Source organism: Gouania willdenowi, chromosome 5 (genome assembly GCF_900634775.1).
Source record: "Gouania willdenowi chromosome 5, fGouWil2.1, whole genome shotgun sequence".
NCBI classification, from domain to species: domain Eukaryota; kingdom Metazoa; phylum Chordata; class Actinopteri; order Blenniiformes; family Gobiesocidae; genus Gouania; species Gouania willdenowi.
In genome coordinates this window covers 23,241,061-23,263,998 of record NC_041048.1, presented here as the reverse complement: position 1 = coordinate 23,263,998, position 22,938 = coordinate 23,241,061, and the positions used below count along the sequence as shown (strand labels likewise).

The following is a 22,938-nucleotide window of genomic DNA, read 5'->3' as shown; positions in this document are numbered from 1 at the left end:
TGTCACTCATTTAATGAATCAGAATTTGGGGGGCATTAAGTAATCTTTAATTGCCAAAACAGAGCGAGGCAATTAAACTGAGACAAAAGTGAGAGAGAGAGAGAGAATTAAAGAGAGAAAGAAAATAGAGAGAGAGAGAGAGAGAGAGAGAGGTGCTCTGTGCAGTCAAAGTGATGAAAACCATGTGTACTGAGCACACTTGCTACTTTTGCTGAGACCGCAATTAAAAACACACATATGTGCTGTGGCTCTGGATGTGCCTTGACACAAATGCACACAGACACATACATTTTTGCAATTTTAAAAGGGGGAAAAAAAAAAAAAAAAAAAAACACATAAAAAAATGAGAAGCCCCTCCCATTTAATAGTCTGACCCAGCATTAAATCTGACAGACACATACACACTTTCAAAGGTAGAAAAAAAAACAAACAAAACACAACGCCCAGTTTGTTGGCATGTGGTGTGAATTACTCCTTGAACACCCATCTGCTCAACTTAAGACTGACTGTGTGTCTCTCTCTCTCTCTCTCTCTCTGTGTTGTGTGTGTTGTGTGTGTGTGTGCTTATGAGTGTATGTTGGCAGCAGTTGGGGAGGCATGTCTGGCAACAATAAGGGACAATTCCCCCCAAATTACCACCCTGATTACCACTATATTAAAGAGCCATTTATGGCTTTCATAAACGCTACAACCAAGCAGAGGTGATGCCTGTCTCCTCTCACGTGCCTCCATCCATGAATGCAAGCCTGTTTGTGAAAAGAGCCAAATGACAAAAAGCCTGTAATGTGCAATACAATTAATATGGACATAAGCAGCTATTACCTGCAGCAGCCTGTAAAGAAGTTGACTGTTATAAACATCAGGGTATGCTACTATTAACCAAGAAGAGTCAAATTACATATATTTAAAATGTGTATGGCCACTTATCCAGTGCTTATAAATAGATTATATTTACTGTACATAAACCTAAAATAAAGGTTTTTGAATTCTATAGAAGGAGCGTAACTGCAGATTATTGTGATCATGTGAATCCACTAAAAGAAAGTCAGAAATATTATCCACCTGTTGATAATAAAGATGTCCGGTGACTGCTTCCAACCTCACAACCACAGATCAAGCACTGATTTAATGCTGGAGATTCTACGACTAACTAAATCGATTTAATCGATTAATCAAATTTATTTATAAAAACAATTTTATTTTGCAAATTCGAGTTTAAAAAAAAACAAAAAATATATACATATACATTTCTCTTTTTTTTTTTTTTAAATAAAAAAAATTAAAATTTTCCCACCACAGTTTTTTCAGACTTTTTCGCGTTCCGATGTGAGCCAGCCCCCTCTTTGTTTACATGTGTTTTACCCATTGAGTAGCTATATGTGTGCCACAGGCATGTTCATTTTTTTTTATTCGCACTATGCTGAGATGCCAAGGGAAGAGTTTATTATTATTATTTTTTTTTAATGTTGTACTAACAATACTGTGAAGTTGCTGTTGCACTTTTGCTTAAACCTGGGTTAAAGCTTGAAATTGTTGAATGACAGAGAATCATTTACTGTTTATTTTGGGAACGTTCTATAAATTTTAATTATTGAGGACAATCACAGCAATAAAGTTGCACTTTTGACAATATACTGTATCTGATGTCTGCAGTCATTTTGAAGTGCATTAAAAAAAAAATAATCAAAAATCGAATCACAAACTCGATTTTTTTTCTCTAAAAAAAATTGGAGATTTTATTTTTTTAGGCAAAATCGCCCAGCCTTAGCACTAGGGGTGGGACTCAAGAAAACAATATCAGGCTATGTTTTACAAAAGAGAAAAGGACAAAAACAAATAAAAATGGAGTTTTAAAAATAACCGTGTTTTAACTTGACTTTAATGTACATGTACTCTCCGTTAAAACGTTTTCAACTCAAGTGAATATAAAATGTAAAATAAACAATAACATATATCAGACAATCTTTTCCTATTTAAAGTGCAATTTATGCCAGTCTAAAATTAAAACCAAATCACGTCATCATCATGACATTCTTCTTCTTTTTCTCAGTGCATGCACTTTGCAGAAGTTCATTAAAACATCAAACTAGAACAGTATACACAACCCAGATTTTAGATATGACCTGTTCTTTTTCAACAATATTAGCATTGTCTACATTTTCTGGCAGCAATTGAGACCTTTGGACATTGACTATGAGTCTCCTGCAGTTGGAAAGACACAAACGCTTGGGAGAGATGCAGTAGAGATGGAAAGGTAGGTTTACCCCACCCCCCTTCTGGCAACATCACAACCACTGGTACAATGACGATATATCTAGTGACGCTTTAATATTGCGATATCTTGTTGCACAAGATTTGGTCCCACACTAATATACTACAGACGTATCGCCAATTTCTGGTGTGAACCTGTCAAAACAAAAGTCTTAGGACACACACTTGTACTCAACGTATGACTTCATCTCCTGTTTAAAAGATAACCTTCTGTTTCAAAAGGGCCTCATAACCACTTAGTAGAGCATTTCAGGACAATCATTTGGCATCATTGTTTCACTACTCACTAACTGTGCACTTCTACTACACAGGAAGTTGCACACATAACCACTACTACAATAGTGTGTCCATGAACAAGTGGATAGAAGATATAGGGAAGACCTTTATCAAATGATTACATCTTTCGAGGCACGCTCCCTTTAAGGCTGACATTTACGTTTTTAAGCGTTTCCAAATGTTTGAGAGTCAGTGAAGGTATGTCACCCCACCGCCTCATATGAAAGGATCATCATTTACATTTTTTCCTCGTGGAACATTTCACTTTTTTTGCTGTTCAGCAGTGGGAGATTTCAGGATGACAGCACAGCAATAACCACAACTTTATGGATGGATACATTAAACCTTGAACTCTTAAGTCTGAAAAACATTAGAAGGGGCCGATTACTGTGCGCGCACCACACACACACACATAAAAAAACAGATTGTCAAGAAGCACTTCTCTTCTTTGACCTTCCCTTTATTCTTTACTTCTTACACTCACAACTTGTCTTATTCTTCTTTAGGTGACCTGTGTGAGCTGCAGCAGCAATGCAAAGTGCGCGCACACACACACACACAGTCCTCAAAACCTCTCCCTCCTCCCTCGCTCCCCCTGTGGCATTCTTAGGGGCGCTCTGCACCTTTAAAGAAAATATGAGGGAGGCCTAAGAGGGAGGCCCAACAACAGAGCCTTTGTGCTGCCGCGGAGCACACACACAGACACGTACACGCATACATACATGCAAGCATACACACATCAGCGGTGTCAGACAGGTTTTATTAGAGTGAGAGAGGGAGGAGAGGAGGAGGAGGAAGGGGAAGGAGGGTGAGGAGGTCACTGCTCAGCTTGGAGGCCTGAGAGTGCAGCGTGAGTGAGCAAGTTTGTGTGTGCGCGCGTGCGTGCAAAGTAGTTCAGTGTGTGAGTTCCTCTCGTCATTGCTCCCCTCTGTAAATCATCGCCTCTGACACAGCCTTTAATAACAGTGCATTTTTATTTCAGAGGGGTGTCTACACGCACACCACACACACACACACACACACACACACACACACAACACACCACACACACACACACAACACACCACACACACACACACACACACACACACACACACCATACTTGCCAACCCTCCCGATTTTCCCGGGACAATCCCGAATTTCATTGTACTCCCGAAAATCTCCCGGGGCCACCATTCTCCCGATTTTCTCCCTATTTCCGCCCCTGACATTGTCCGGGCGGACCACCTTCACTGAGCGTCATTTACGGCCGGACAATAATAACGATTCACCGCATAAGAAGAGGAAGAAGAGACATGGCGGCATGTAAGAAGAAGAAATATGGCCTGCAAATTCCAAAATGTACTGGAAAAAACCAATTTAAACTTTATTCAGGACAGCTCAAAAGGGAGGGTTATGCGGCCTGCAATGTGTGTAGTCAGACTTCTTGATTGAACACGGTGGCCGAACGGACATCACGAGTCATCAAACGGTCAGAGAGCAGCACAAGGCTTCTGCAACGTCAGCACCGTTCACAGCCCAGTATTTCGAGCCATCTGGCCAAATGGGAGACCTGAGGGAGTTACTTTTGCTGAGGACACGATGGCTATGCTGTTAGCTACAAGTTACATCCCATTTACGTTTGCGGATGTTTTCAACAAAATCAGTGAAGGATATTTTCCCGGATTCAGAGATCGCTCGCCAGTACGCAAATGGCAGAACAAAAGCTACTCAACATAGTGAAAGGTAAGTGTACATAAAATAATATTGTTTCTAAGAGTTAGTATTTTAGATTAAATTGTTAAATATATATATATTTTTTTTTGTGTGTGTGGTGTGTGTGTGTGCTGTGTGTAAGCAGGACGTACAGTTAGTAGAAAAACAGTTTGTACATTATTATGTACTTTGATTGGTGCCATTGCCCCGGAATTAGACAAGGGAGTGATCGAACTGTGCCAAACCCAACCCTTTGGTTGATGTGTGATGAAAGCACAAGCCGAAACAATGGAATAAAGTATGTATTTGTATTTACACTTCTCTTGTAAAGCAATTTGTGGGTGCTGTCAGTGAAAATTGCTTTCTAAATAAATATTCTTTTTTTTAAAGGAGTTTTGTGATATTGGCCAGGGTTTTGTGATCCGAAAACTCAGGAGGTGGTGACAAGGTTTCTGCACATGCCAGTGTGCAACATTGGCACAGCACATAACCTCACTGAACAGAGTGCTAGGTAAATGTAATGTCACTAATGTCCATGTAAATACATTACAATATGCTAGGAGACAGACCACTAATAAGTAATGTTGTATATTGTTTATTCCTAGTGACAGAACAATTGATTGGAGAAATGTTGTGGCATTCAATAGTGATAATGCCAGTGTCATGAAGGGGAAGCACAATTCTGTTGTCAGCAGAATCAAAGGCATGCAGCCATCCCTAATTGACATGGGATTGCATCTGTCATTTGGTCCAGCTAGCCACAGGATGTGGCATTAGGCATTGCCCTATTGAAGACATCCTCAGCAGCATATATGCTCACTTTGACATCAGGTAATCATATTGATATGTCACATGTTACACTTGCACATGTTTTCATTATTTAACAATTTCTTCAACTTTAAAAAAAAAAAAAAAACTTTCTCAACTTCAGTGCCAAACCGTTGTGAAATCTTCAGAGTTTGTGGAGTTCACAGACTCAGAGACTCTGAAGATACTTCGATACTGTGCAACCAGGTGGCTTCAGCTTGCTGACTTGCATAAATCGGGTGCTCTGCCAGTGGGATGCACTGCAGCATATTTTGCCAGTCATGAGGATGTGGAGAAAGCCTGGCAAGGTTAAGATGCTGGCAGAACATTTAACCAGCAGAAGACAAAGTTCTTCTTCCTTTTCCTCTCCCAGGTTCCGAAAAACCACTGGCAGAGTTCAATGTTATGTTTAGGTCAGCCAGCATATCAAAAGATAAACTTACATATTGTGATAAAAAATAATGCCGTTATAATTTTTCATAACTGATAATCCAATCATGTGTTTCTAGGCTGAAGGAGTGATGGTTCATAGGCTTGCACCAGGAGATGACCAACCTGGTGAGAAGATTCTGGGAAGATTTCTCCCTGCCAGCCTTATCGCTGACATCCCACTGGAGGACATCAAGTTCAAGGATGTCAGCCTACAGTTGCCAGACAGCGAACTCTTCCTTGGAGCAGCTGCACAAACCTCTTGGAGGACAACATGGATGACCTTTCCTCCTCTGTCCCAATGTGATGATCAAGTAAACCTTATGATTATTGTGTTATCCAATCAGCTTACCTCCTAAGAGCTAAACTGACATCCCCATCATACAATGCCTGTAATTTTTTTGATCTGGTCATGTGTCCACCGGGCAGTTAGAGACTTCTTTGTAGCTGTGACCACAAAGATGATAACTGCATTCCCCCTCGCCAACATCATCCTCCAAAAACCTGTCCGTGTTTTGGACCAGAGTCACGGCATCAATTTTATCCAAACTCAGGTGCACCGTGCATCCCCATTAATGATGGTGGTAGTTGTTTAAGAGGATAACAGAAAGCAATTATATCCCCAGCTCACTTATGCTAAATTTGCTCATTTTCATTTGCAGTTATAGAGTTAGGGAAAAGTCTGCCGCAGCTGCGGTTGGATCTGGATAACCTGAGGGAAGAAGTCGTGGATTACCAGGTGCTTGGCAGGAAGATTCTTCCTCAGGAAGCAAGGATCGACAGGTTTTGGGCCATGCTAGGGAGATATGGAAGATTCCAGACTCTGGTACATTTGATGAAGGCACTTTTGTGCGTGCCCCACAGCAATGCATCATCAGAGAGGGTGTTCAGCATGGTTAGAAAGATAGTGACAGAGAATAGAACAAGGATGGACAATTCAACCCTTAATGCACTCCTTTCCTGCAAATTAAATTTTGAAGGTCCTGCCCATACCTACGCTCCTTCAAGAGCTGTGTTACTGGCTGCAAAGCATTGCACCTTCAAATACAACCATGTGTAGGGAAGTTTTGTTATGGTTATAGCCGTTGTTGTATAGGCTATGTTAATTTTCCTTTTGTTGATTATTTTTATTTTTATTTATTTTGATGGATAATTTATGCAATGTATGCCTTTTTTGTTTAATTTTATGTTATTTATTTTATTTATTCTACTACTACCACCATTTACCATTTGCACTGGTACTGTGGAATTTGTTCTTTACATTAACTGTGTTTTTCAAATAAAAGAACACTGTGAAATTTAATTATTTAATTTTCTCTTTCAAAAGCAAACTATCCCCCCGCTCTTTGAAAATCTCCCTAATTTTGAGGTTTCAAGGTTGGCAAGTGTGACACACACACACACACACACAAACACATATTACTTATTTCATATCGTCTCTTAGGGTAGTAGTTAATCGGGGAGATTACACACGAACACACATTCAATAATGTACAAGTTGTACACTTGAGTACTACCGATTTCAAGAGCAAAATGTAGCAAACCCTTTGGACTAGTGTGTGTGTGTGTGTGTGTGTGTGTGTGTGTGTGTGTGTGTGTGCGCGCCGCGACTGGCTCAGGTTGCTAAAGCAAACAGGTCTGTGTGTGTGATGAATATGGCCTCTAATCCGCCCAATGTGTTTGGGTGACACAGGGAGGGAGAACGCAGGAATAAGCAAGGAAATCTAAACAGTGAGACACAGCCAAAAGAAGGGGGTGGCATAGAGGGAGAGAGAAAGAGACAGGTGGGTACCATATGTTGGAGTAATCTGTCAGTGCTGACTGAGGTCCATTGTTGATGGCCGAAACGAAACAAACCCGTCCCCTTCTACCCTCTCCTTCTCATCTCCCTCCCCGTAGATAAACAGCCCCGGGGCAGACAGTGGGCTGTCCTTAGGAGGGGGGTGCAGGAGGAGAGTAGGGAGTTAGGAAGGCCAAGGGGGAGGCAGGTGGTATCAGATTTCTTCATTCTTAGCGCGAAAGCACAGAAAAAAAAAAGGAAAAAAATGGGGCTGAAGTGAGAGCACATTGTTTCATCTGTCCAAGAAAGAGCAAAACAAAGTAAACGAGACATTCAGATGTTTGAGCAGTGTCTAAGGCAACCAACCTTCTTAACACTGCACAACTATCCCGTCTGCCTTACTCGATCAACTGGCTAGAAAGGACGTATACTAAGTCTTTTTCCAATACTGTGTTCTTAGCTCAGCGCCACAGGAGAGGACGAAGGATGGCCTCAGAGATAGGTTAAGGTTTGTTAAACTACTGGTGAAGATGCAGGAAAAAGCTCGCACACCGAGCTGCTTCTTTCAGCATGCTTCTTGATTCGGTTTACCAGTTAAAGATTGTTTTTGTTTCCCTCCCTCTTCACATTTTATTCTTCCCCTCCTTCTTTCTGGAGTAGCTGTCATTGAAGCTGAAAGCTAGGCTAAAGCTGCTTCAATGCTGCCATCCTCTCGGGTGTTCCTGGTGATCCCTTGTATCCGTGTGTACTTCTTCTTACTTTGGCACAAAAAAAAACACTAAAATCCACTAAAACCCTTTTTTCTACTTTAATTTACTCTTTAAACTTGGCTTGTATTTCACTTACTTTCACTACTTCACACCCTCTTTCCATCCCCAAATCTCCCTCTGGATGCTCAGAGGAAATCTTGATCTGAAAGAAATGAAACAAGACAGAACAGATGTAACACAATCTACAAAGCACGTACATTTGCTAAGAGGAGGACGATACACCATACAGCGCTAGCTAACCTGCCACCAAAGGATAGCCCAATATTTACACCCACTCACTGCATACACAAAGCGAGAATACAGAAGGGGGTGACAGTTAGTGGGATTGCTATGACTCCGGGGCACATGAGTGAAGGCTTGGTTACAGCCGCAGAAGAATCTCACATATCAAATGCATCACTGTCTGTCCACACAAAAACCTGATTGCTTTTCCAGATCTGGCCTACTCTATTCTCCTCAACTCATCACCCGATCCTGCCTTCATCCCGCCTCTCTATATAATGTATAACTCACAAAAGTTGGCCTGGCGTGTCTCCAAGTATTCTGCCTTACTTGTTCTTTCACCAATGCCTTTTTCGCTCACAAATCTGTTAGCCATCCCGTGATTCACCACAGTAAAATCATGGAGCAGATATGAGTGAGAAACAGCCTAAATAGACTGTCCAGGCCTAACAATGCTGGCCAAGTCATGTGAATGCAGCTGTCAGCCTTATTGGGTTTGCCATTGCCCTCTGCTGACATACAAATACAACATATAACATTTTTGTGTATTAGCCCTAATAACAACTAGTATTAAAACCACAGTATGGAAGAACTTAAACCAACAGTACAGCAGATGATTCCCTGAAACTCCCATTTACATTACATTTATTGCCTTGTGTGGTCCATTTTTATTTGGATAAGACGATCATTTTCTGCCTTGCACAGGTGGAAGTAAACAGACGCACTTCACTTAGCTTTTGATTATCAATTTGTATCTACATTTTTTTAGGCACAGATATAGATACATGATGGAAAACTAGGTCTTCCAGAGGGTAAACGTATCTGGAAGGGGCAGCCTGAACCAAAGCCCTCTAAAGCCTGTCAATTTCATGGTGGGTTACAAGTCAACTATAGTCTGTCAAGACTTTACTTGCTCTGCTCCATACGTACGCCTCCACTCCTTTTTTGATATTAATCAGGTCTTTCCGCTCTCCTTTCACCAGCAATCCTGTCATTTGTTTTAGCTCCTAAAAAAACATGAACTTCAAACCAGTTGTCCACCACTATAACTGGGCAAAAGCCACATCGAAGGCTTATTTTCCTTAGAACGCTGCAGAGCTGGAAGTACCCGGGACACCTTTGGAACCAGCAGCCAGCCGCACTCCTGTTCTGCTATTTAATGTAATGTTTCCGCCATATAAAGGCACAATTTGAGCACTGAGGCTTTATAAATGGCTAATGCAAGCTTCTCTAGGCCCAGACTGACCATTAAAGAAAGGAAAGACCGCGACCAAGCGCCAATGGAATAAAAAAAACTCACGAACTCCAAAAGAACTTCAAAATAGGCGGTAATGTTTAAATTTGCGAGCCGAAAAAAGAATTTTTTTCACAGTTTTCACAAAAGGGAACTGTTCTAAAGTCCATGGACCTTGTCGTTTTCCAGATGGTTCTCTTCACTTCAACACTGCTGTGTGAAATGAGAAAACCTCTCTCCTCTTCAATTATGTCCTTCCACTCATCTAAAGTTTCTATTGGTTCACAGGAGTAAAGGCATGGCATAAAAGAGCTGAGTGAATAGTCAGGGCTGTTTTATATCATGACAACAATCCGGACTCGTAAGCATACATCTTAATCTACAGCATCCTAAAAATAAATGTTTAAAGGTTTTTTAAAGTTTTTTTTTCTAGGTGCAGGAAAAGTGCCATTAAGAAATAAACAATACAGATGAAACAGGGTGAGGAGAAACAGAAACTCCAATCCTGTGAGCATAAAAGTAAGTCCTTTTTTTTTTTTTTTTTTTTTTGAAAGCCTCATCTCAGTCCAGGCGGCTAATTGATGGCAAATAGCTGTAGCAGTAGTTTCCTCTGACACACACCGACACACACCATGCATTATATACTCATATGCAGTTTCACTGCGGTTTTCAACACAGCTCATTTGGCAGGGGAGGAAGGTCTTTCTGGAGACATGCTCAGCTCATAGAGGAAAAAAACACATAAAATATCACAAAACAAATCTCACAGATGAACAGCGTCGTGTGTCATTGCGTGAGGTTTCGTCAATTACAAAGTTTGGTCACACATAAAAAATGGCCCCAAAGGTGTCAGAGTATAGTTGGGCGACCTCCAGAGTTTAAGCTCTTTTTCCTGCCTAACAAGAAGGAGAGAGAGAGAGACTGTGCGAGGCCTAACCATGATGAGGATAGCACTAGCCTGGAAACCAGGCCTCACATATGGAAACTGTTTAACTCTTATTATTAATAACCAAAAAGAGAAAGAGAGAGAGAGAGAAAAAAACGCAAACTCATAACACATGCAGGACGCTGCCAAAACTTAGCTCAGGAGACAGAGTGAAAACACATACATAAACAGAAACTGTCTGCCATGCGCACATACATACACAAACACTGATACACACAAATACAAGTGGAGCGAGGCAGCCATTGGTTAAAACAGAAAAACTCACTCCTAGACGGTGGCCTGTAAAAGTATTAGCCTGCCTGACCACAAGGATAGAAATAAAACTCTTTCATGTTTTTGGTTCAGAGGGTTTTTACACCTGGTTGTGGTTGCGTGGATGGAGGTAGACACACCCTTACACCCACTCACACAAAACCCTCACACACACAAGTCGGAAGTGTGCAGACACAATAAAAAGGAGATCTTTAACTTCATTTCGACCTCAAAACGTTATTATTTTACAATTTTTCTTGCATGTGATGCATCAGAGCAACAGATTAAAACAATGTAGTGGAGAAGCCGCTCACGCTCCAAAACACATGAATCTACTGACTGTGATCATCCAGCTTTGCAGCAGCTTTGACAGTGAACCACGACTTATAATCAGGTCTCTGCTGCCTCAAGACTGGATAACCATTACAAGCACGTCATGCATCACACAAAGACTAAAACAGACTATGTTGATTTAATAGATCAAGGCAGGATGTTTAAAATGAATTAGATAACGGGGATGATGGAGCATTATCACAGTATCACAAGAGACATTTGACATTGCTTACATGAAAATACTGTATATGAAAGTAAAAAAAAAATGCTACTCTTACTTTTCCAAAACAATGTTAGGCCTCACTAAACATTCTATTGATTTGACATGTATGAAATGTATTCAAAATATTGTCAGTTGAAGTGAAGAAGACATTGAGTACATAATTACCAATAAATTCCTTTGAGGTTATGATCAAAACAAAAATATATGTAGGGTCTGCCATTGTCTATGCACACATTTACTTTAAGTTTCAAAAAGGGAGTTTTATCAGACCAGCATTGTTTTGTTTGTTTGTTTGTTTTTCCAGTTTTCCGCTTTCTTAGTTGCCACAAAACTTTACAAAGAGTAACACATTGAGACGGTCAGGTGAAACAAGGGTGCCATGCAATCGTTCTGAGCTCAACAAGGCATATGAGAGAGAGAGAGAGAGGAGAGAGAGAGAGAGAGAGAGAGAGGGGAGCTACATTCCTCTCCTCCTCCCTGTTGACTCTAATCTCTCCTTTAAAATGCTCACACAAAGAGCCAGTGCGCACTAGCTAATTAGCAAACACTTAGCCCTCTGCAGCTTTTGTGTGTGCGCTGTGTAGATGTGCGTGTTCATTGTGTGGATCTCAGGCTCTCAACTGTTTCCAGGGTAACTGCTTGCCCAGCAGCTTTGCGAGTGTTGCACATTTTGTCTCTGGTTTCGTCTTCTTGGTGTTCATCTACTTCTGTTCCTCTGAAGTGAAGAATGGAGGAAGAAGGACTTTTATAAGCGGTTGATGACAGGAGAGGATGATGCTGTGTGCATCCGTGAGGTTGTAAAATAACTCTTGCTTCACTGCTAATGAACTCTGAGAGAGAGAATCTAAAGGTGGAACAATTTAAAACACTACGGACAAGCACGCACGCAAGGCTGGTAATAGTTAACGAGGGTTATTCAGCTTTCCTCTGTGAACTGTGACCTCTTCAAACGGCCTCTGTAACCATGGCAACACCTTTGGAAAAGTAAAAGTCAACAGCCGACTTTGACATGCACTGAAACATTTTTTTTAAAACGTAATAAAGAGTGTCCGAGTGTTTCAGCTCACACATGAGGACATGAGTAGGATATTTACTTGACAGCACAGCCGGGCTTACTCAGTGCATCTTAGTGCTTTTAAACACTCCCATGGCAACCAAAGCTAACCAAGGGCCTTCAGGTGCACAGGTGTGAGTCTAACTCGGTATCCACAACAACAACACACTGATACACACACACTTTTTCCCCCCGGTGTCTGTCTATTCTTGTCTTTCAGCCTCTCGGCTTGCTGGGTCAACCAACCGTGACTGTGTGCCGCCGGCTGATCCGGCCTGTTGGACCATGTCTTCAGCCCATCTACTCTTCATCCAAGGACTACTTCATACTTCAGCTCAGTACTTCAGAGAAGTAATTCCTATTGTTGAGAGGATTTTACAGCTAAAGTCACTAAGAAATCCATGACATACTGTATAAAATCGAAAGGCTTTCTAAACCATGTGAAACAGGAGCGCAAACCTCCACCAAGTTTATTGGTTCTGTATCTACAAATCAAACTCCTTCTTTCTTTTGACATTGTCTATCAGCTCACCCAATAACATTTAAATCTGTTTAGAACTTTTTGAGATGTTTTGCTGACAAACATCCACATTAACAGACAAACGCAGGAGAAAACATTACCACCTTGGCAGAGCTAACAACAGTATCCTGTCAATTTCCTGGTCGGAAAGTGTAATATATTTTTGGTGTCCTATTAATGCAGCATCGTATCATTAAAGAATGTATCAGTTTGACCTCAATAAATGAAAATACTACTAAAAAAACATAAAGAATGGATATCTACATGTGTGCAGGAATAGATTTCAGAGCAAAATAAACTATATCAGTGAAATAAATCTGAATCTTGAATGCAAGTTCTGCACTCAGCACCTTAATGCTTGACTCCTCGAAAAATAAGGATTATAAAGCTAATCAAAGTGGGCAGGAAAAAAGATCTCTGTTGGTGCTTTTAATAGTCGTAGAGGAAGTTGGCATCCTATAGGGTGTTTTGTCTTGCAGCTGTGGGTGTTCTGTGACGCTAGGCAACCCCTCTTTCCCCCTTCCTCTATTGCAGCCTGACCTTTGGTGACCTGTGAACCTCACTGACCTGACACATAAAGAGGAAGGCCTGGCCGAGACCAAGGAAAAGCTTTTAGGAGGTGACAGCACTCACTGAGAGTCCTAGACCTGATTTACTGGCTGGCACACATGACAGGATGGAAAGACACAGACATTTAAAAACACTGGTTAAAGCTAAATATATCTAGAAATGTTTCTTCTCCTCACCTCCTCCTCCTCCACTGGTCACACCATTAACTACATCTTCTCAGCACTCCTGACCTGAAAGTGAACTCAGCAAAACTGGAGGTCAAACAAGACATAATTGTCCCAGTGACCAACATTCACCTCCCATAATTTCATTAGTCCTATTCACCACAGCAACACAATCAGACGTGCTCCGAAAAACTTCCACTAAGAATCTGTACAAGTCAGAAAGAGTTATTCTAGTCAATGAATTAGGTAGTTACACGGTAGTTATGAATTAGGTAGTTCCAGTGGATGATCATCATGTACACACACACACACACACACATACACACACACACACACACACCACACACACACACACACACACACAGAATTCTCAAGCTTCCATACGCAAAGCGCTCCGAGCAAATAAACGCTCTTGTTCACGCTAATTCGCAAACATAGGCAGTTATCCTTCATCATTGTTTGTGTATATCTGAGATCTGTATCAGTTCCCCCTGATCTACAGTCATCACTGGACTCCTTAATTACACCCTTCATTAACTCACATCAGCTCTGTGAATGCATGTAACTGCCTGTGTGTATGTGCACATAGGAGAAAAATTTGTCTGTGTGCGCGTGTGTGAACTCACATGCATGTGTGTGTGTGTGTGTGTGTGTGTGTGTGTGTGTGTTGTGTGTGTGTGTGTGTTGTGTGTGTGTGTGGTGTGAGGAAACGAGCTAAACAGAAAAAGAGAACATGACAAATGGGAGTGGGGATCGACGCTCCAAACCAATTTCTAAAACTGCCTTTTTCTTCACCAATGTTCCCTTTAAACCCTTGGGGAAGGAACTACTGGTGCAGTTTGACTCTCACTTTCTGTTTGCCTGAGAGAGTGACTGAGAGGGGGAAAGAGGGGAAGACAATGTGAAAGAGGAAAAAAAACCCCCTTGATTTCTGGTTTAGCAGCTCAAGAGTGACACGCCTGAGAGGAAACTGCACCCGATGGTCACTGTCTTTTACTCCGGACTCTTCCTTCTGTTCTTTCTCCATTACTACTGCTTGTGTAGTGGCAGAAAATAGACTTTACATAGGCCTTATCCAAAGCGTTATCGAGGGGTCCATATACTAATTAATGACATTAGCCTGTTACTCTAGGCAGGGAATGCCTATTGATAACTAGACGGTACACCTGAGATGTACAGTCATGTCCCAGAGGTGACCAATGGTAGCCTGATGACCTCACATGGGTCCGAGGGTGCTTTCACACCAGTATAGTCCCGGAGGGGGCTGGGCTTGGTTTGGTTTGTGTTCACAGCGCACTTTTCGATCCGCTCCAAACAGCCTCTGATGCAGTTGCCTGAGCTAGTCTCTTGGGGGAACTGTTACTCGGATACAGACTTTTCTCAGCAGACAAACAGAAATGAGAAGAGGCTCTCGTCTATTGTCAAGCAAGTGTGTAAGAGTGCGTAGAAAACTCAATAGTTTTCGAATGTTGCCAGTCAACATTTAACAATGAATCAGCAACAAATTGCTGTGCTTTTGGTAGTTGTGATGTTTTGCTTTGCACCGTAGCTTGTTTTCCAACCACAATGCCATGTTCTCTACATCGTCTTGTTTAACAAGAGCGTTTGTGTTCACCTGAATCGCTCCAGACTACGATTGGTAATGCTCCGAGTCCAACCAAAACAATCGCTGTCTAGAATTTGCAGCATGATCCGCTCTAGACTTTCTTTGTATGTTCCCACTGGCCAAAAAGAAGGCGGACTTTCCGAACAAAGAATTTACCGGTGTGAATGCACCCTGAGACAACAGAAGTCACTAACTTATGAGGGCTAACAAAGAAAGACACATTCTTGATAGAAGAGAGGAGTGGCAGCACTGGTGGTGTGGACTTGAATATCCAAAAAAAGAGCATGAAGAGGCAAAAGAAATGAATTGGAGACACCTGGTTCTCGTCAGAGCCCCCGCCATCCCGCCACACACGCACACACACACACACACACACAACACACACACACACACACACACACAACTCACTTTGAGATTTGTTAGGATTTATGCTTGCTTACATTTCTTTTCTGCTATGCATCATTTCATGTCCACACCCGGCACCTTAACAAAGTGCCATGTACTTCTCACTGCACTCTCACTTTTCAACCTCTTCTTCCCCTCTGGAACTATGAAAAGTGTTGTCTCTCTCCCCCTTACGTCTCCCTCCTTTTGTCTCTTGCTTTTGATGATGGGGCAAAACTTGTCTTTACCCCCACCACACTTTCTACTTTTTTCCTCTTTCTCTCTTCCCTCTTTCCTGCTCTGTTCTTTCTGGGGAGGCAGACAGGCCACATTCCATAGGGAGGCCCAGGCGCCCTTTCCTGACACGTCTCAGCATTACACCCCTCCCTCATCCCTCTATTTCTCCTTTCCAGCCCACAAATACCCCCTCCCCAAATCCACCCTTCTTTGCCTTTTACCTATCTATCTATCTATCGATCTATATATATATCTATCTATATATCTATCTAGCTACTGTATCTATCTATCTATCTAGATATCTATCTATCTACTGTATCTATCATCTATATATATATCTAGCTACTGTAATCTATATATCTATCTACTGTATCTACCTATATATCTATCTACTGTATCTCATATATCATATATCTAATCTAATCTATCTATCTATCTATCTATCTATCTATCTATCTATCTATCTATCTATCTATCTATCTATCTATCTATAGCTATCTATCTATCGACTATCTATCTATCTACTGTATCTACGAGCTAATCTATATATCTATCTATCTACTGTATCTATCATCTATATATCTATCTAGCTACTGTATCTATATATATCTATCTACTGTATCTACCTATATATCTATCTACTGTATCTATCTATCTATCTATCTATCTATCTATCTATCTAGATCTATCTATCTACTGATCTATCTATATATCTACTATCTATCTATATACTAGCTACTGTATCTATTATATCTATCTACTGATATATCTATCTACTGTATATATCTATCTAATGTATATATCTATCTATCTATCTATCGATCTATCTATCTTCATCTACTATATCTATCTATCTATCTATCTAGCTAGCTATCTTCATCTATATCTATCGAGCTATATACTGTATCTATCTAGCTATATTCTGTATCTACTGTATCTATCATCTATCTATCTATCTATCTATCTATCTATCTATCTATCTATCTATCTATCTATCTATCTATATCTATACTAGTAAAAAGATGGAGAGAGAAGACACCCAGGAGTTTAGGGGCCTGATGGCTGGAGATGGCTGTGATTTCTCTCTGGTTCCTCAGGGCCCAAGGAAAAGACGGCTTTGTGTTCTGACAACACCGCGCTGTCAGGAGTTTTGTGTGTCTGTGTGTCTTTTCTGCTCCAGCGCACACTGACATGGTTTTTAAGCACAAACATGGCCTGCACTACACCTTTAGGTGAGAGACTCAAGCGTGGAGGAATCAGAAGCAGCAACAGCAGCAGCAGCAGGAGGAGCAGGAGATATATCCTCGACATGGAGGAGTAGCTGAAAATATAGAGTTAGTCACCACTGAACTCTACGACAGCATAAGCTGTATGAAATGGAAAAGGGATGGAATGCATATTTTTTAAATGTTAGGAGTAAAATTGGAAATCATATGTAACATTACATTAAAATAACTGAAATAGACTACTTTAAATTATGTAGACCAGTTAATTTGTTTTACATTTTTGGGACAAATAACTCTTCTATTGAAACTGGTTAATGAATGTAATTAAATGTATACAATAAATTAAAAAATAATAATTATTAAAAAAAAATTAAGTCAGGATCATAGACAAAAACATGTAATTCAATCTTAAAAAAGTTTGCTTTATCATATACTGTATAGAGCAGTGGTTCCCAAACAGGGGTATATGTACCCCTAGGGGTACAGGAGCACATTGCAGGGGGTACTCGGAAAATGTTCCTAGTTACTTTTTGTTTGTTTTTTTACAAATTCACCACAGTACTATTTTTTATAAAATACTAATTTTCTTGTAATTTATTGATTTGCAGGATTAATTTATGTTGTAGTGGCCATTTTATCACAATTTTATAAATTGGAGACAAAAACTAACTCCATTTTCCAAAGAAGACCGTATTTACTTACTATTGAAGTAATCCAATAAATATTTTGAATAAGTAGATTAAGCCTTAGGGAACCAATGTTGGAGACACAGTTGGGGTTTAGGAGAACAGACTGTTCTACAAAAATACGCATTTATGGGGGGGGGGGAATATGATTTGACAAAATGCAAAGGGAGGACACGGTACAAAAAAAGGGGATCACTGGTATAGAGGAATATTAGATATATAAGACTTCATAACAGTATTAGACTGTGTGAGGTAGGCGTTGGAATGTGGGGGAAAGGTTATGCTTGTCTTTCACAGTCTGCGGTGGGTAAGAGGAAAAAGAAGTACAGTGCAAACGAGGAAGAGAAAAAGATGGACAGAGCAATGAAAGAACTATGTTTGTGGTTGGTAACACACTCAAGAGAGGAAATACCAGTGCGCGCACACACCACACACACAACACAGGTGTAAAAACATAGAGAGCGCAGACACATCTGTGAGAATAAAGAAGTGCTTTGTGGAAGCCACAGATTTGGTGTTTAAGTGTGCATTTGGTGTGCGTGCGTGTGTGTGTGTGCATACGTGTGTGTGACGATGCAATCAGGAGAAAGTGGTAGGGTGAAGTGAAGGGGTTTGAGTGTTCTTCATTTACCTAAGGCGACAGTGAGGAAAGCCTCATTTTTTAGTTTTTATTTGTTTGTCCCATGGTGTTCACAGAAACTCAGCTGGTGTCTGAGAACCCAGAGCTCACACTGAGCCTCTGTAATGGTCAGATAGAGGACATTTTCCTCACAATCTGTAAATGTGAGTGAAATGTTTTAAACAGACAAAAACAACAAGTCATTTATTGACACAAACTGGAACAACCGAGTCCTCTATAAGATATGTGAATGACATTCAAAGAATGTGAAACATGTTTGTTTCACCTGCAGAGCTGATACGCAGCAGGCAGTTATTCCTACTTATACTTTTGTTCCGAAAAATTAAATAACGATTACCTCATGTGCATGAATTATTTTGGTGCGTCTCATGAGATTTCGCTGGCACATTTTGAACGGTAGATAATTAAAGCAGTGACAAGCCAACCTGTCAAAGTTCTCAGCTCTTGCACGGCTGACAATTACCAGAGTCAGACCAAATACATGTTGTCACATCTGTACATTATGTAACAGCCAGCTGTGTACGCGCTGTTCCTGACAATGTACCGTACACATGTTCAGGAGTTGCACAAGGAGAATGTGTTGCAGAACAAGTCTGGGGTAAATATATACACAGGTAGATATGCACATGTACATTATGCAAGCACAATGACATGCACACAGTAGTACACAAAGTACCCAGAACACGCACGCACACACGCACCTGTTGCTGCTGCAGGTGCAGTAGGTCAACTGGGCTAATCTCCATTGGTGTCTCCATTGGATCCGCCCTCTCGACCGCCTCCTCCATCAGATTGGCTGCTTAGGCTGCTGACTCCATTCTGGTTAGACGGCGCTGTCCGAATGGTCTCAGAAGCTGATTCCACCATCATCACTGGAACCTGCGAAACAAAAGAGAAAGAAAAAGAAAAATTCAGACAAACAAAACAAAAAAAAGATGTTTTTTATCTAAATAAACAAAGTCCCAAACTAGAGGGGCAACCGTGGCTCAGTGGTAGAGTGGGTCGTCCAGTAACTGAAGGGTCGGGGATCCGAATCCCGCTCTATCCAAGTCATTGCTGTTGTGTCCACTTTTCCCACATTGCCTTGTATGACTGGGTGTGAATTGTGCATGAATGTTGGTGGTGGTGGTCAGAGGGGCCATAGGCGTGAAATGGCAGCCACGCTTCTATCAGTCTGCCCCAGGGCAGCTGTGGCTACATTGTAGCTTACCACCACTGGTATGACTGTGTGAGTGACTGGTGTGAATGAATAATGGTTTCTGTAACGCGCTTTGAGTCTCCTTGAAAAAAGCACTATATGAATCCAAGCCATTATTATTATTATTATTAATTATTATTATTATTATTATATTATTATATTATTATTATTATTTATTATTATTAGGTGGATTGTGTGCAAACATTGCACTCTGCTTAATTTTGTACCAGATACCACCTCATCTAACAAACTGATTTGATGCTTGGTTTATTCTAAACTTCTTATATCATCTTGCATACTCACAGTGCACTCAGGTGTCAGCTGCAAATGTTTATTCAGCAACAGTATTGACATCATTGCGATATGCCTGGTTAAAGCTTGACTAGAACTCTGTGAGTAAACTTTGCATCTGCCTTTTTTACCTTTTTAATATTGAAATTTATTGGAATTGTCTTTTTTTTTCTTTTTTCTTTATGACAGGATCCAAAGTGTACATTTTCAGAGTCCAGATGGACATTTTGTTTACTGCAAAACATTTAATCTGAACTGGTAATGCAAAAATCCCAGTTTAGTACAAAGTATTTATTGTCCAGTCGAAACCTTTGTCTCGATAAGGCACACAATAAACAAACAAACAAACAAACAAACAAACCAACCAAATTAATAAATAAATACAAGTTTAATGCCTTTAAAGAAAATCCAAAAATGTTGCCTTTATAAAGCTGCAAACAGAATAGATTTTTTTGCAGATCGCTCTTCTTCCATATTTGGTTTGATTGTACCCACCAGGGTACCCCAGTGTATGGAATACTAGGACAATCGTATGTCCTGGCGTTTTCGTAAGTTTAACGGTTATACTGATTCCCAGGGGTTCAGTTTATACATCCTCACTTGCTTTCTCTTCAGAAAATCCAAATTCATCTAATTTAATTTATCTTTATCTTTTAAAGGCATCTGATATATTTTAGTTTGGGGTGAAAAGTTACAAAATGTGGTATGTCGTTATTAACCTCCTTCACAAAAACATGCCCAATGGGCCACGGAGCAACACCTAAAGCAGGCACTGTTTTTTTTTTTGTCTTCATGTAAATGTGTGTTAAGCGCGTACACTTGGATTAGGATCAGATATGCAGTAAATATAAACTGACAAGGCTGCTAATACTCAGCTATATAGTTAAATAACACACACATTTCTCCAATCATCAGAGGTGGTTTGCACCTGGCTCGCACTGTGTGTGAGCCAGGAGCAAGTTGGTCTTTGAGCAGGATCCGTTTGATGCACCTTCAGAGGGCCTCTCTAATTAGAGCGTGTTCCTTCCACAAAAACCCGACAAAACGAGTCGTTCCTGGATGTGTTGTTGTTTTTGAGAAACAACGCCTCGCAAACACACAGGCGCATTTGCCATCGTTAGGAGCTCCGAGCGTGGGAGAGAGGAGGTACAGAGATATACACATAAGCGCGCAGAACACACACAAGACGGCTAATACAAAACAAAACAAACCTTCACACAAGCACGCAGGCTGTGAACTCCTAATGACAAGCTCAATCTCGTCTTTCTGCCTCATCCAGTTTTAGAAATTAACACACACAGGCACGTAGTTTTAAAGGGAAAAGTTCTACTGCTTTTATTTCCCCAACCCAGAGTAGGTACACAATAATGCCATCGAGGCATTCTACCCGCCGTCTGAGTGTGTGTCTGTGTGTGGTGTGTGTTTTTTCAAAAGCGTACAACCCATGCCTTCTGGGGGAACAATAAAAGGCATTTCATGAGAGAATCAAACTTTTCTTTTCCTCTGAGGCAAGAGCAGTGAACTTATGTGTGTCTTTGTGTGTGTGTGTGTGTGTGTGTGAGATTCTGACAGCAGATGACAGTATGAGAGATTGCAGGTGTCTTTGTTAAAGGAATGCTGCCAGATGCTTGCTTGGAAAAATTGGGCCAGAACTGTGTGTGCGTGTAATGTGATAAGAGAGTGGGCATGTAGATGAGCTGGTGGGTTAAGCCTTAAGCTTGTTAAGAAAACCAGTTCACCGAATTTACATCAAATGCTTTAAGAGATGCTCAGAAGGTCTGGTGATCCTTAATTTGGTCAGGTCATCAGATCATCAAGTGTGTTCAAATAAAAACTAAGCAAATCTGTACATATCTATGGATTAGAAGTGTGACGATCTCAATACAGCAATATATCGCAATATTTTCTTTCTTTGCACGATCGGTTATCGATATGCTCGCGCTAAGTATCGATTTTTTTTAAAAAAATTTTTTTCTGCGTTTTCACTAAAATGTGCAGGTGGTCTTCACATAAATGTTGTCACTGTTGTTGAAGGAACCAATATATTGTTTACTGGAATATGACACTATAATGGTGTCACTGGTAAGAAAGACCCTATTTTTTGGATTTATTGGAGATACTCATTCGTTGCATTGGTATGTTGACCACTTATTTACAGAAATGTTGCACTAAAATAGTGTCACTGTTCATAGGACACTTTTTCAATTTATTGTCCTTCAGAGATAAAATAAAAAGTATTTTTTCACTTAATTTTTTTCTTCTTGTTATGTCATAGATTATTGTAGATTGATTTCTGACCAATATATCGATAATCGCAGTGTCGTCATATCGTGAGGAAATCGTTATCGTGAGCTTTGTATCGCATATTGTATCGTGAATTACCCAGAGGTTCCCACCCCTACTATGCATGGTAGGCACTGGTGAACTGAGTGATCAAAATACAAAAGGCCTTATATTTAATGGTGGAGACATTAATACATTACCAGACAACACCATCTCCCAAAAATAATAGTTTCACTTTTCACGTGTACCACCACGATTTCTGCATTTTTTTCGCGCGACGTGACACGACTTTCCGATTCAGTGTGTTTCGAGTGGAATTTATTTCGTACAATCTCATTACAACACACGTTAAAATGAATCGTTTCCAATCTCCACCAGGAAACGCCACAACACTTTGTGATGCGCAGCACAAACAAAAAATGTGTCACGGAATAAATATAGTTCCCAACTGCACGTAAAATGTGAGAAAATTGTGTTTACCTGCGCAAAAATTCAATTTTGTGTCATTGTCACAAACAAGGTTGTTCGTGAACTCTGGTGAAGTTTTCTTCATTCAATGTTAGGGTTCCAAATAGGAACCGGTTCCTAAGGTCCGGTTCCTGAACCGTTACGAAGATGTTTGCATTGCGATTCTTTTTTTTGATTGCATTTGATTGTTGTTTCAGCAAGTTTCAGTTTTACACTTACAGTTGGGGTCGTTGGTAATTGAATCCCCTAGTTACAGTAACAGCAACCAAATTAAACTGTATCAACTAAGTGAATTAATAAAAATGGCCTGTGTAAAGGCTTTTTCAAATGAAAAAAATTCTCCTGTGAAATCTGTGACGTGTTTACCTGCACA

General features: G+C 40.5%; 1 protein-coding gene across 1 annotated transcript in view; it reads right to left on the bottom strand.

The window, feature by feature from the left end:
• foxp4 (forkhead box P4) overlaps window positions 1-22,938 on the bottom strand; it is a 108,382-nt gene that overhangs the window by 50,769 nt on the left and 34,675 nt on the right. The window contains 2 exon segments of the mRNA XM_028445924.1: window positions 19,027-19,069; window positions 19,071-19,204. Coding sequence (XP_028301725.1) covers window positions 19,027-19,069; window positions 19,071-19,195 — 168 coding nt within the window. The 5' untranslated portion in view covers window positions 19,196-19,204.